General features: G+C 41.3%; 1 protein-coding gene across 1 annotated transcript; it reads right to left on the minus strand.

Annotated features, from left to right (window-relative positions):
* Positions 1 to 9,468: 9,468 nt before the first annotated feature.
* LOC147453504 (uncharacterized) lies at positions 9,469 to 10,785 on the minus strand. The gene is made up of 3 exons (XM_086517150.1): positions 10,714 to 10,785; positions 9,758 to 9,852; positions 9,469 to 9,562 (listed from the first exon to the last, which is right to left on the minus strand). The coding sequence occupies exons 1-3, from the start codon at positions 10,783 to 10,785 to the stop codon at positions 9,469 to 9,471; spliced, it is 261 nt and encodes an 86-aa protein (XP_086373276.1).
* Positions 10,786 to 13,428: the final 2,643 nt, after the last annotated feature.

Below are 13,428 nucleotides of genomic sequence, written 5' to 3' on the forward strand. Positions count from 1 at the left end.
CCAACACACTGCGAATTTGGGCAGTTAATTTTTTTTTGGTCTTTTTTCAACTCACGCAGAATTTGACACGTTTAGTAGAAACCCGTCTACCATAGTATGTTAGTAGATTGTAATTTTTAGACGTAACAAATCTTCCATCATCTCTTCTCATATACGCAGGATATCCACTTTCGTTTACATTTGTAGACGTAGAAAATGTTCGTGGAAACTTGAATCTACACTTACCATCAACCATACATGGAGAACGTGGGTTCAAAGGACCACATGGCCCATGAACATTACAACAAATCACTACATCAAATAATTCTGGAAACACATTCTTGTCAGGGAGCTCTGCACAAACCAACTTGTCATACTGTAATGTATCTATGGGTTTATATTCGGATGCAAGTATCAACAATATATGTGCATGAGGAAGACCTCTCTTCTGAAACTCAATCACTGAAACACGTCCAATCACCTCTCCAAATACGGCTTGCTTGATAAGTAAATGCATCATATCTTGAAACTTCTGATAAAACACTCGTATAGTCACATCAGGACGATCAACAGCACTTTGTCCAAGTAGTAATGCATCATCTATTTCCTTCCATCGTGGATTACATGTGAATGTGATGAAGCGATCCGATTTTCCCCTACTACGAACAATTTCCATTGCATCTTGAAATAGTTGGCACATATATCTTGGACCTCCAACAAAAGACGAAGGCAAAACAATTCTACGGCCAACATTTTGACCTTCAGCCCTCTCTAAGCCATCTCTAGCCTCAACCATGTCAACCAATCCTTGGTACACTTCACCACGAAGTGTTTTTTGGTTATTTCGCATCGACAAAAGTCGTGACTCCTCTAGAGTACTATAAGCATCCACGACATACAGGTGTAATAGCCTACCTCCTCGAAGAAGACACTCCATAGTATCATCTCTTATTTGTAAGCGAAAGACAGAATATTGCTTTTGACTCAATTTTTTTCCATCGGTAGTCTGTAAATAAAGATGCCACCCATCCTCTCCACTTGGAAATAATAAAACATACACTAAGGACATGTAAGCTCAATGCATGCTAGAGATTCTTTTCAAACCCCCGTGTCGAAAATTCAATACAATGTCGCGATAGCCAATATTTCTATCATCTCCTTGTCTTGGCATAATTGCAGCAACTTCAGAACCCCTTGGAGCAAGATATTGCCAACCATCACAACGATGCTCCGCAATAACCATCCTCATATTGGGTACAATAGCATCACCAGACAAAGAAGCAGTAGATCGTAGAGCATTTGCACAAGGATTTACTCTATGCATCATCACTTGTAAACACTCTAGAATACTACGATCTAAATTTGAAACATGATGCAATCTGTTGCTCAACTCATGTTCGGTATCAAAAAAATATAATTGTGCAAAGAGTGGGACTTTATTTTGTCCTTCGGCTGGCGCTAAAGAACCAATGCTATGATAGACAAAGCCGTGAACCTTAAAAGTGTATACACCTCTCCCACCAAAATTAATAGTCTCATCGATATGGGCACCAAGAGACACAAATGCCAATGCATTATTATATCCTCGAATGTTTTGTAAGAACTGTCTACTTCTTGTTGTGGTTGAGCTCATCAAATCTTTCAATTCATTTGGTGGCTCATTCAAAGGAAGTAATTGGACTTTTCCATCAGAGCAGCAATATGTACCCACAAATGTTTGGATAGTCTTTCCTTCGTCCTTCTAGGCCTTTGCTCCACATTTGGAGCAAACATAATCTAAGCTTCCTAAGTTGTGCAGCACACACTTTTTGGATAGAAGTGGTGACATAGACTTGTGATGTAAAAGGAGAGACGTTGGATATTGAAAGCGGATGGACAAACAATGCTTTTCTACTTTAGAATAGTTTCCCTCTACTAAGTTCATTGTTGTCCTAACATTCATGGCTTCAGAGTTTCCTTCATGTACATCATGCAGGCTCTGCCTTTCATTGCACTCGAATAAATTTCCAATAGTACTTTGTAGTGAATGCCTTGTTCTCTCTCGTGCTATTTGGCGCCTCGCCTTTCATGAATCATCGCACAGTCGACTACGTCGTGCATGACCAGGTGATAATATACGTGGTCCAAATACCATCTATGAAATCAGGTGCAAATAGATCTCATATAAATACAATATACCTGATATAGTTTGGATCTGTCACTAAAAGAACATTTTTATGCTTAATAAAATTCAATATAAACTGGGACATCTAATAATATCCTCTAACTTAAATACATTTGACACATTGATAGTGACTCAATTAAAAAGTACAATTTGATGAATCTACAACATAACATTACATATTTCTACCATAAGTAGGACTAAATACATTTGACACAACGGCTTGACTTAATTAAAAAGAACACTTTGATGAAGATACATCAAAACATTACATATTTCTACCATTAGTAGGATTAGGTCGTTGAGAAACTTGACGCTGCTTTGGTCGAACTAATCTAGCCAAAGCACTTAATTTATTTGAGGTAGCTCGGATATCTGAAAGTCTTGAACCTTGAACCTTTGTCAAAGCACCGAGCTTGTTCAGTAGATAAAAGTTTTGCTCAATACATGATTAACCCCATCTAAATTTGAAAATGGGAAAAGAGCATTTAGCACTGGGACGCTTGAAAATAGGCTCCTTATGATTCTCTATCTTATCAGGTCCTACAATCATTAGCGCATTAATTTTTCTATAAACTTTAGATATCGAACAACAACCTCACTGAGAATCAAGGCAGAGGGCATCTGAGTATCCCATCTTTACTCGAATCTGCAAAAGTCGTAGGTGCGAAACCATTGATTGGGATCATTCTGGATTCTGACAAACACCTGGTGAAAGGGTGTCCCATCTCGAGTCATGGAAGTGCGGTAGTAGGTTCTCCAAGCTTCTTCTATAGTAACACCCGGAAAGAAACCTCGAACAATGCTTTGAAAGAAGTCAGCTTTGTTTTTTGGAGAGTAGTGAATCATTATATGATCCATTACTATCTCCATCGCTTCCAATCCATGACCAAAACATTCAGCAGATACCCTAGGTTCCATAAAGTTCCTAAGAAAAAAAAGAGAGACATTGTAAGTGTAGTTGCTCTAGGACTTCATCCACAAAACTTGACTTTACAATATGTCTCTTTAAATAAATCTGTTTCTAGGTCTGTTTCCCATCCCTCTCTCTCCCTCTCCATCTCCCTCTCTCTTTCTCTCTCTCACTTTCACTCTATATCTAAAATTTATAGTGTTTGGAAGCAGTACTAGATCTTTCAATCACACATGTTATTCTCTCTATCCAACCCTTCTTGAAATCTAGAATGGTTTCATGTGATCTTCTATCCATGTGGTCACCTTTTGGTGATCAAACTATGGATTATTTTGAACTGTAATGCATATGTAAATGCATTAGGAGAGAAACCCTTAGTTCACATCATATGGAAAATAGATTAGTCCTTGCCTCTTTGGGACATCATCTCCTCCCACAATTATCAAACTCGGCATGATGTATAGAACAATCAGCTGTTTTATCTTATTGTTAAGAAGAAGACGTTGATTGTCCAAATTCCATCTCGAATTTGTTACAGCAGGGCACTTATAATATCCTTGGGATCTTTTGAAACTATTCATATGAGAGTGACAAACTGGTTATGTTAACTATCATTGGAATAGCATAGGTAGATTTGGAGGGCCTATCATTAGATAGATCCTTTAATACTTTTATAGACAGGACCCTAAAAATTTCTTCCTTGTTAGGGTGAAGACAAAGATACCATCTTGGTTCAGTATGAAGGCTCTCTTGGGATTGCCTTTTGAGTATCATGCCTTGATTTTTGAGACTACGCAAGAATCTCTAAGGTCTATTGGAAGTGCTCTAGGAATTTACATGAAGCCCGAGATCTTTGGAAACCCTCTCTATGACATTAAAATCTACATCTTTGGATGGAAATGTTATTCACATTTAACTCTCCCTATGTCTCTCCGTCCCTCTCTCTCGCTTATCTTTAATTTTATTCACTTTGGTCTTTTTTCTCTCTCTCTCTCTCTCTCTCTCTCTCTCTCTCTCTCTCTCTCTCTCTCTCTTTGTTTGTGTGTGGTTGTGTAGCATGCACGCGTGTATGTGTGTAAGTACCCTTCAAACTCAGTTCATTTTCAACTCTTTGTCTCTCTATGTGTGTTTGTGTGTGTTTTCTCCCCCCCCCCTCTCTCTCTCTCTCTCTCTCTCTCTCTCTCTCTCTCTCTCTCTCTCTCTCTCTCTCTCTCAGTTGAGTTCACGCCTATCAATTTAGGATCCCATAGTACTTTTATCTTATCATTTTATCATTTCATTTTGTTACTCTGATTCAACACATTGTAACCCTCTGGTCCCATAGGTCATTTTGTCCTTTTTGAAGACATTAATATAACATTTCCTTCCATTTTATTTCTCTCTGGATCAAGCACATGAGCTACGGAGATCCAGATGGCTATGTAGCTACGGGGCTACATAGAAGAGAGTACAACAGAGGATTTGAGCCATACTCTCTCGATATCTAGAGTGAAAATGAGGATGGATTCTAGTAGTAGTAGTAGTAGTAGTAGTAGTATTTTTGTTCTAGTATGTTAGCACCCACACATGGTATTAGATTCACAGTTTTGTAACAGTTTGGACTCATAGTTGATTTTGGCTTTTTGAAGACGTTAATATAACCTAATTTACCTAGATTTAGGTCAAAACATTCACAATTTTGTAACAAATTGGTCTCATAGATCATTTTGGCCTTTTGAAAACATTAGTAGAACATTTCATGCCATACTCTCTCGATATCTAGAGTGCAAATGAGGATGGATTCTAGTAGTAGTAGTAGTATTTTCTAGTCTTTTAGCACCCAGACATGGTATCAGATTCACAGTTTTGTAACAAAACATTCACAATTTCGTAACAAATTGGTCTCATAGATCATTTTGGCCTGTTGAAGACATTAATATAACATTTCATTTCTCTCAAGGTCAAGCACAGGAATTATGGAGATATAAACGGCTATGTAGGTATGGGGCTACATAGCAGAGAGTACAACAGAGGATGTGAGCCATACTCTCTCGATATCTAGAGTGCAAATGAGGATGGATTCTAGTAGTAGTAGTAGTAGTAGTATTTTTTTTCTAGTCTTTTAGCACCCAGACATGGTATCAGATTCACAGTTTTGTAACAATTTGGACTCATAATTGATTTTGGCCTTTTGAAGATGTTCATATAAGATCTCATTTCATTGAACTTCTCTCTCTCTCTCTCTCTCTCTCTCTCTCTCTCTCTCTCTCTCTCTCTCTCTCTCTCTCTCTCTCTCTCTCTCTCTCTCTCTCTCTCTCTCTCTCTCTCTCTATCTATCTATCTATCTATCTTCACATTTTTTGTAACAGTTTGGTGTAATAGGTTATTTTGGCCTTTTGACCTAATCTACCAAGGTTAGGTCAAAACATTCACAATTTTGTAACAAATTGGTCTCATAGATCATTTTGGCCGTTTGAAGACATTAATATAACATTTCATTTCATTTTATTTCTCTCTCGGTCAAGCACAGGAGCTATGGAGATCCAGATGGCTATGTAGCTAGGGGGCTACATAGCAGAGAGTACAACAAAGGATTTGAGCCATACTCTCTCGATATCTAGGGTGCGAATGAGGATTGATTCTAGTACTAGTAGTAGTATTTTTGTTCTAGTCTTTTAGCACCCAGACATGGTATCAGATTCACAGTTTTGTAACAATTTGGACTCATAATTGATTTTGGCCTTTTGAAGACGTTCATATAAGATCTCATTTCATTCAACTTCGTTCTCTCTCTCTCTCTCTCTCTCTCTCTCTCTCTCTCTCTCTCTCTCTCTCTCTCTCTCTCTCTCTCTTCACATTTTTTGTAACAGTTTGGTGTCATAGGTTATTTTGGCCTTTTGACCTAATTTACCTAAGTTTAGGTCAAAACATTCACAATTTTGTAACAAATTGGTCTCATAGATCATTTTGGCCTTTTGAAGACATTAATATAGCATTTCATTTCATTTTATTTCTCTATCGGTCAAGCACAAGAGCTGTGGAGATCGAGACAGCTATGTAGCTATGGGGCTACATAGCAGAGAGTACAACAAAGGATTTGAACCATACTCTCTCGATATTTAGAGTGCAAATGAAGATGGATAGTAGTAGTATTTGGTCTCATAGGTTATTTTAGCCTAATTTACCTAACTTTTGGTCAACACATTCACAATTTTGTGACAAATTGGTCTCATAGATCATTTTGGCCTTTTGAAGAAATTAATATAACATTTCATTTCTATCTCGGTGAAGCACAGGAGCTTGATTAGTTATAGAAGCCAAGCGTCCAAGTACTTCACATAAGCATAACGAAAGGGAAGGGAGTCATAAAGGAAAACGAGAGATTTCACTAAACATCGCAATTGCCAACGGGTTTCGACTTTATTGAGGCTCATCAGGGCATTCCATGAATACAAAATACTCTCTTTAGGCTTATGGTTTTATAAGCACTTGTGGAGGGAAAAAATTCTAAGACTTTTGGAGGGAAATGTGGGTAGTTGGGCATTTATTAGGTTTGAGTACAACTTGAAGAGTTTTAAAATGGTGATGGATGCATCGCAAGAAAATAGATTGGCTTTGTTGGGCATTGTTGGGCATTCCTTGGGCTTTGTTGGGCTTGTGTACACTTCAAGAATTTACAAAGGTGATGGGTGTATACCAAGGGGATTGGCTTTCTCTAGTTGGGCATTCAATGGGTTTGTGTACATCTCCAAGAGTTTTAAATGGTGATGTATGTATACCAAGAAATAGCCTGGCTTTGTTGAACGTAAGTGCAATTTCTTGGGAGTGGAAAAAATTAAGGGATTACAAAAAGTGGTACCACTGGCTAGGGGCTTTCATGAAGTACTAGAATCCTTGATAAGGGTCATCTTTATAAAAAAAAATCTCCAAGAGATTTTGTCGTAACCCCTACTTTGTTATACAAAAATTGAAATCTTGAGCTGTGCATGCAGTGTACATGGCTCGCTTAGATTAAGGATTGAGCCCAACGTAGTGGAAGGTTAGGTTGAGTTTTGGGCCAAGAGTGTGGTGGAAGCAAAAAGCGGTGACAAGTTATAAAATTGGTGTGATTTAAGCAAAAGTGATAAAAGAAACTTGGAAGGGTTTCATCTCCACTGGATGCATGTGGAGACTTAGAAATTACATTTTAGAACAATTGTAAGGTCGGGTGCTAGTCTATGTAGGTAGGTTGTTAATTGGGTCCTAGGAGTGGATAGTCAAGAAAATAGAGGTTGGTTATGATAATAACATTGAAGCCACTTAGGTAGGTGCAAATAACAAGCATGGAGAGGTGATAGGTTAAGGTATGCAGGGTTTTAAGACAACCAAAGTGAGGCAAGGCTTAATCTGGCTAGTATTAGAGTTTTATGAGGTTAGGTTCAGCTTAGTTACAAGACACCAACTAGGAGAGGCAAAGATTGGGGGATGTACAAGGGGGGGAAAAAGGTACTTAACTTTCAAGGTAAGGTCATGGATGATAAAATTGTGGGTTATGACATGCAAGGAAGGTGGGGTCAAGGCAGGCAAAGCTATTAATTTTAGCAAGGTGTTGATGTACAAAATGAAGGATAAAACATACATAGAAGGGTGCATTTTAAATGAGGGTAAAGTGATAATTTACTTGGAAGGGTTTCATCTGCACCAAATGTATGTGGAGATTAATAAACAAATTGTACAATTGTAAGGTGGGGTGCAAGGCCATGAGGGTAGGTTGATCACTAAGGTCTTCTAGCAAAGGATAGTTAGGTTGCCTTGGGTTAGCAAAGATAAAAAGGACATTGTATGTTGAAAAATTTGTTATGGTAGTTGATAGTCAAGTGTCTCAAGGTCTGTTACAAAAAGAAAAAACCTACAAGGTGGGGCTAGGGTGAAAGAGGCTAAAATCAGGGCAGTAAAAAGATAGCAAAATGAGGGGTTTTGGCCGCCGGTTGCTCGTTCTGCTGGGTTTTGGTCGGCGTTGGTCGTTTGGTCAAGGTTTACTGAGGATTCCACCATTCGGATGCCACGGGACAAGTGCCTAAGAGTAAAGGGATTTTCAAGGGTGGTAGCTATCCAATAGTGTGGATGCTAAAGACTAGGGAGCTTGATGAAGAGGGATTGCCAATGGCTAGGTAAAAATATATACAAGTGGATGTCAAAGGCAAAGCGGCCTCAGGAAATTAATGTAATATATTAATATCTACAAGTGGATGTCGGTGAAGCATTTCTATCTCGGTGAAGCACAGGAGCTATGGAGATCCAGACGGCTATGGAGCTATGGAGCTACATAGCAGAGAGTACAACAAAGGATTTGAGCCATACTCTATTGATATATAGTGTGCAAATGAGGATTGATTCTAGTTGCACTCGTAGTATTTTTGTTCTAGTCTTTAGGCACCCACACATGGTATCAGATTCATTGTTTTGTAACAGTTTGGACTCATAGTTGATTCTCGCCTTTTGAAGACGTTAATATAACATTAACATCTCATTTCATTCGACTTCGTTCTCTCTCTCTCTCTCTCTCTCTCTCTCTCTCTCTCTCTCTCTCTCTCTCTCTCTCTCTCTCTCTCTCTCTCTCTCTCTCTATCTTCACATTTTTTATAATAGTTTGGTCTCATAGGTTATTTTGGCCTATTGACCTAATCTACCAAGGTTAGGTCAAAACATTCACAATTTTGTAACAAATTGGTCTCATAGATCATTTTGGCCGTTTGAAGACATTAATATAACATTTCATTTCATTTTATTTCTCTCTCGATCAAGCACAGGAGCTATGGAGATCCAGATGGCTATGTAGCTACGGGGCTACATAGCAAAGAGTACAACAAAGGATTTGAGCCATACTCTCTCGATATCTAGGGTGCAAATGAGGATTGATTCTAGTAGTAGTAGTAGTAGTAGTATTTTTGTTCTAGTCTTTTAGCACCCAGACATGGTATCGAGAGAGAGAGAGAGAGAGTTGGAGAGAGAGAGAGAGAGAGAGAGAGAGAGAGAGAGAGAGAGAGTTGTCAATGTTGTCCTTCAAGATGTTGAAGACATTAATATAACATTTCATTTCTCTCTCGGTCAAGCACAGGAGTTATGGAGATCCAAACGGTTATGTAGCTATGGGGCTACATAGCAGAGAGTACAACAGAGGATGTGAGCCATACTCTCTCGATATCTAGAGTGAAAATGAGGATTGATTCTAGTAGTAGTGGTAGTAATTTTGTTCTAGTCTTTTAGCACCAAGACATGGTATCAGATTCACAGTTTTGTAGCATTTTTGTTCTAGTCTTTTAGCACGCAGACATGGTGTCAGATTCACAGTTATGGATTATTTTAACTTATTATTTCCGGTCACTTGACAACTCTCTCTCTCTCTCTCTCTCTCTCTCTCTCTCTCTCTCTCTCAAATCATCAACAAATCAAATAATTAAATTGAAATAAAAATTAGCCAAGACATTTTACCTGGTTGAACTGCCTGACCACAGCACAATGCCACTCTCCTTGGCTTGCACACGTGCTGCCTACAATAAAAATATAGATTTTTAAGTTACATTCGGACGTTGCTTAGGTGGGGAGAGAGAGAGAGAGAGAGAGAGAGAGAGAGAAATTTGTTGCGGTGTCCAGTGCATGGCAACGCGAGGACCAAGTGGGTGCTAGGTGGGCAAGGGGTAATGAGCGAGGGGAGGGGCCTTTCTCTTTGTGTGCATGCTGCTTGCCTTCTCGGAGACAGTGGACTACTCAGAGCATGTCTCTGACGCGCAGGCTGCACCACTGCCACCCCACCTCTTGTTCCAGTCCCACTGCCTTCGACCTTGCGGAGTAGAAATCACCAGGAGTTGCGACCCTTGGCAAGGCACTCTCTCTCTCTCTCTCTCTCACACACACACACACACACACACACACACATATAGACACACTACTGTGACTTTAAAACGTTCATTTTAGAGTCAAAAAGTTGCATGGAAGCTGGATTTAGAGGGATGGGCGGTGCAAGCGAGTAGCAAACGGAGGTGCAAACGGAGCCTCTTGGACGTCCAACGGCTAGTCAGTTTTGCCGGTGGCAGGAGTAGCTGGGGCCGACGCAGTTGCCGGTGGCTGCAGTTGTCGCTGCAGTTTGCTCGATGCATGCAATGGCGAGGTGAGGTCGCATGCAAGACTTTGCATGAGACTGGGGGTGGAGGAGACGAAAGTGCAGGAGGAAGGGGTCCAGGTGATGGCGATGACAATGTCAGGGACTCCTTGCCATGCATCAGGGGGTGATACAACCGGGCAGAGGCACTCAGACACACACACACACACACACACACACAGAGTACCCTCACGTGCATTCTTTGGTGACGCAGAGCCTAGGACTTCACAACGCGGGAGACAAACACACAGTACCACTTCAAGCAACACAACTGCATTCACACCAGCAGACGAAGACGAAGCATGCGAGAGAGAAGACGAAGCAGCCGAGAGAGGAGAGACACTGCTCTCCGTGGACAGTGGCGTCAAAGAGGGGGGAGGGGGGGGGGGGAGGTAGTAGGAGATAGACCTTCGAGCTTCTGTGCGTCTTCTTTTCTCTCTCTCTCTCTCTCTCTCTCTCTCTCTGTGTTGTACTTCACGGAGGGCAAGCGAGCAACGAATAAGAGGTGAAGTACCGAGGTAGGTTCGAGGTTCCCTGGTGTACTTGAATGCGTACTTGAAAACGTTGCAGAGCCAGAGCCAGCCCCTGCGCAAGTGAAAGGTCTACAACCGCCATCCAACGCAGTGCGAATTGGGGCAGTTTTTTTTTTTTGTATTTTGTCAAGTCACGCAAAATTTGACACGTGTTAGTAGAAACCCGTCCGCCATAGTATGTTAGTAGACTAGCGTGAAAGCTCTTTGCAACCCAGTGTTAACCTTATCCAACCTTATGTAAGCTCCACACTCTTTGCCTCTCCTAAATTAAACATCACCATGTGCTTACTATATACGTCTACCACATTGGTTGCACGCTTGGAAATTGCAATCCTGGCCTTCCTTTGCCTGTAGCCCTACATGTGCATGGAAAAAAGAGTTTAGCTCTTCCCATTGAAGGGCAAGTTGGCCAAAAAAGCAGGCATTGTTGGAAGGGTTGCTCTTTCCAAGCCCTTCCTTGGGAAGGGCAACTTTAGTAAGTGGCCTTCAGGGTCTAATATCTTATGGGAGCATAGATTCCCAATATCTAAACTCCATATTGCATAGGACAACTTTACATTTAACAAAAGGATGAATCTTTTAATAGATTTGCACCGCCTGCAAGTGACGACATTTCAAAGAAGAAGCCCTTGAAGAACTTCCCGTCCTTTCATGACCACACCACATTTGGCATACATATCAACCAAAGCACTAGCAAGCACATCTTTCTCCAATAGCCTCTGACGAACAATGCTATCGTGAATTTTCTCAACCATGTCAACATCTTGCGTAAGGTCACAAGCCTTCAAGATGCAACCTGTCCTTCGACTTTGCCTGTTTAAGCCATGTTCATGCGGCGTGGAGCCTTGTCCTCACCCTTGCTCAGTCGATTTCCTAATCGCTGTTGACATTCCTACTTCCCTTTGTAGCAACCACAACCAACACATTGTAAGAGACCACTTTCTATGTAAGAAGCTGATCTGAAACATTTTGAGCTTTTGTGAGGTGCTAGATTCAGTATACATACCAACCAAAGCACCTCTGAGCATAACATGTTTCACCAAAATCCCCTGATTAGCGATTCCTATCTTTTAGTTTAGCCTTTCATCTGACTTCTTTTTTTTTGCACTCAGACATTGGATTATATCCACAAAGATTGTATTGGTTTGGTCTCAGAGGTCATTTTAGCTCTTTGAAAACGGATTTTAATCTGACGATTTGTGTCTTTTAGTTTAACTTTCATCTTACTTCTTATTTTTTTCACACCCAAACATAAAAGTCATTTTGGCTCTTTGAAAACCTTTAATATAGTATTTCATTAGCTGAAATCAACGCAGAGCTGCCTGCCCGCTGCTCGTACGCAGAGCTTTAAGCTTCTATCCGTTGCCCGTTCGCCGAGTTTTAAGCTCAAGCTCTCTCTCTCGACATCGCAGAGCTCTTTGAACAGCACAGCACAGAGCACTCTGAGGCCCCTGTCAGACTGAAGCACCCGCCCCTCTCTCTCTTCGAAGGTGGCCGCACCTACTGTTGTCACACCAAAACACGAACAGGTAGACGGCCACGCTCTGCAGAAAACCGCAAGCAAACCGCAAGGCAGCATTGGTGCAACCTCTATCTCCCACACTGACTGTCAGACTCCAACGCCCATCATCTCTCTTCGCGCGTCCAGTTTTGCAGATGGCCGCTGCATTGCGAAGTTGGCCGAGGGTGCAAGGCCATCCCTCTGACAAAGGCTGCAGGCCATGTTTGCCTTTTTCCTCCGCAAATGAGACGCCGCCATATCAGCATGGCCAACTTTTCCCTGCCCCAATGTGACACGGGCATGAGGCTATAAGCTCCCTCTCTCCCTCCCTCCCCTCTTCACCCTACAGTGCTCTCTGTCTGCCGGAATAATTGTTCTCTCTCTCTCTCTCTCTCTCTCTCTCTCTCTCTCTCTCTCTCTCTCTCCCCCCCTCTGGCAGCGCAAAGCTCTTTGAACAGCACAGCATAGAGCACTCTGAGGCTATAAGCTCTCCCTCCCTCCCTCCCTCTCTCTCCCCCCCTCCCTCTTCGCCCTGCAGTGCTCTCTGTCTGCCGGAATAATTGTTCTCTCTCTCTCTCTCTCACCTCTGCTCTCACAAACATGCAGATACATAATCACTGCGCAAGTCGACTTCTATGAATGCTACATGCTTCACTAAGCAATTTCCGGCCACTACTTTTACTGCCTTCTTTTTTTGGTGCTTACCCACACGCTCTTTTTCAAAACAATAGCTTCCATAGCTTTTCTCACTCTATTTTCTGCACCATCCCTTTCTAACTACTCTGTCCAATGAAAAGCAGCCAGATGGAGTGCCTCTCCTTGCAACGATTCCAAAATCGCTCTTAGATAATCAATTTAACCAGGATGCATTTGTGGGAAAGGAAGGCCAGGGGGCCTCCCACTATCAGAGGCGCAGAAAGAGAACATTATAACTGTGTGTGTTCTACATCGTTCACAGAAGGTGATGCAGGCAGTGTGTGTGTAAGAGAGAGAGAGAGAGAGAGAGAGAGAGAGAGAGAGACAGTACCCACCTACGGTTATGCAACTGGAATATTTTATTATATTCCAACATCCCCCCTCAGCTGAATGCCGAGAGAAGATTTTATTGTGCATGAGAAGTGCTTAGATGAACTGGAAAGTGCTTTCTGTTTTTGTTTCCATCAAACGATGGAGGTGCACGAAATAAAAATTTTACTTTAGTTTTCAATTGGGTTTTCTGCACAA

This window comes from Adiantum capillus-veneris, chromosome 7 (assembly GCF_014529385.1).
Source record: "Adiantum capillus-veneris isolate H3 chromosome 7, ASM1452938v2, whole genome shotgun sequence".
NCBI lineage: Eukaryota > Viridiplantae > Streptophyta > Polypodiopsida > Polypodiales > Pteridaceae > Adiantum > Adiantum capillus-veneris.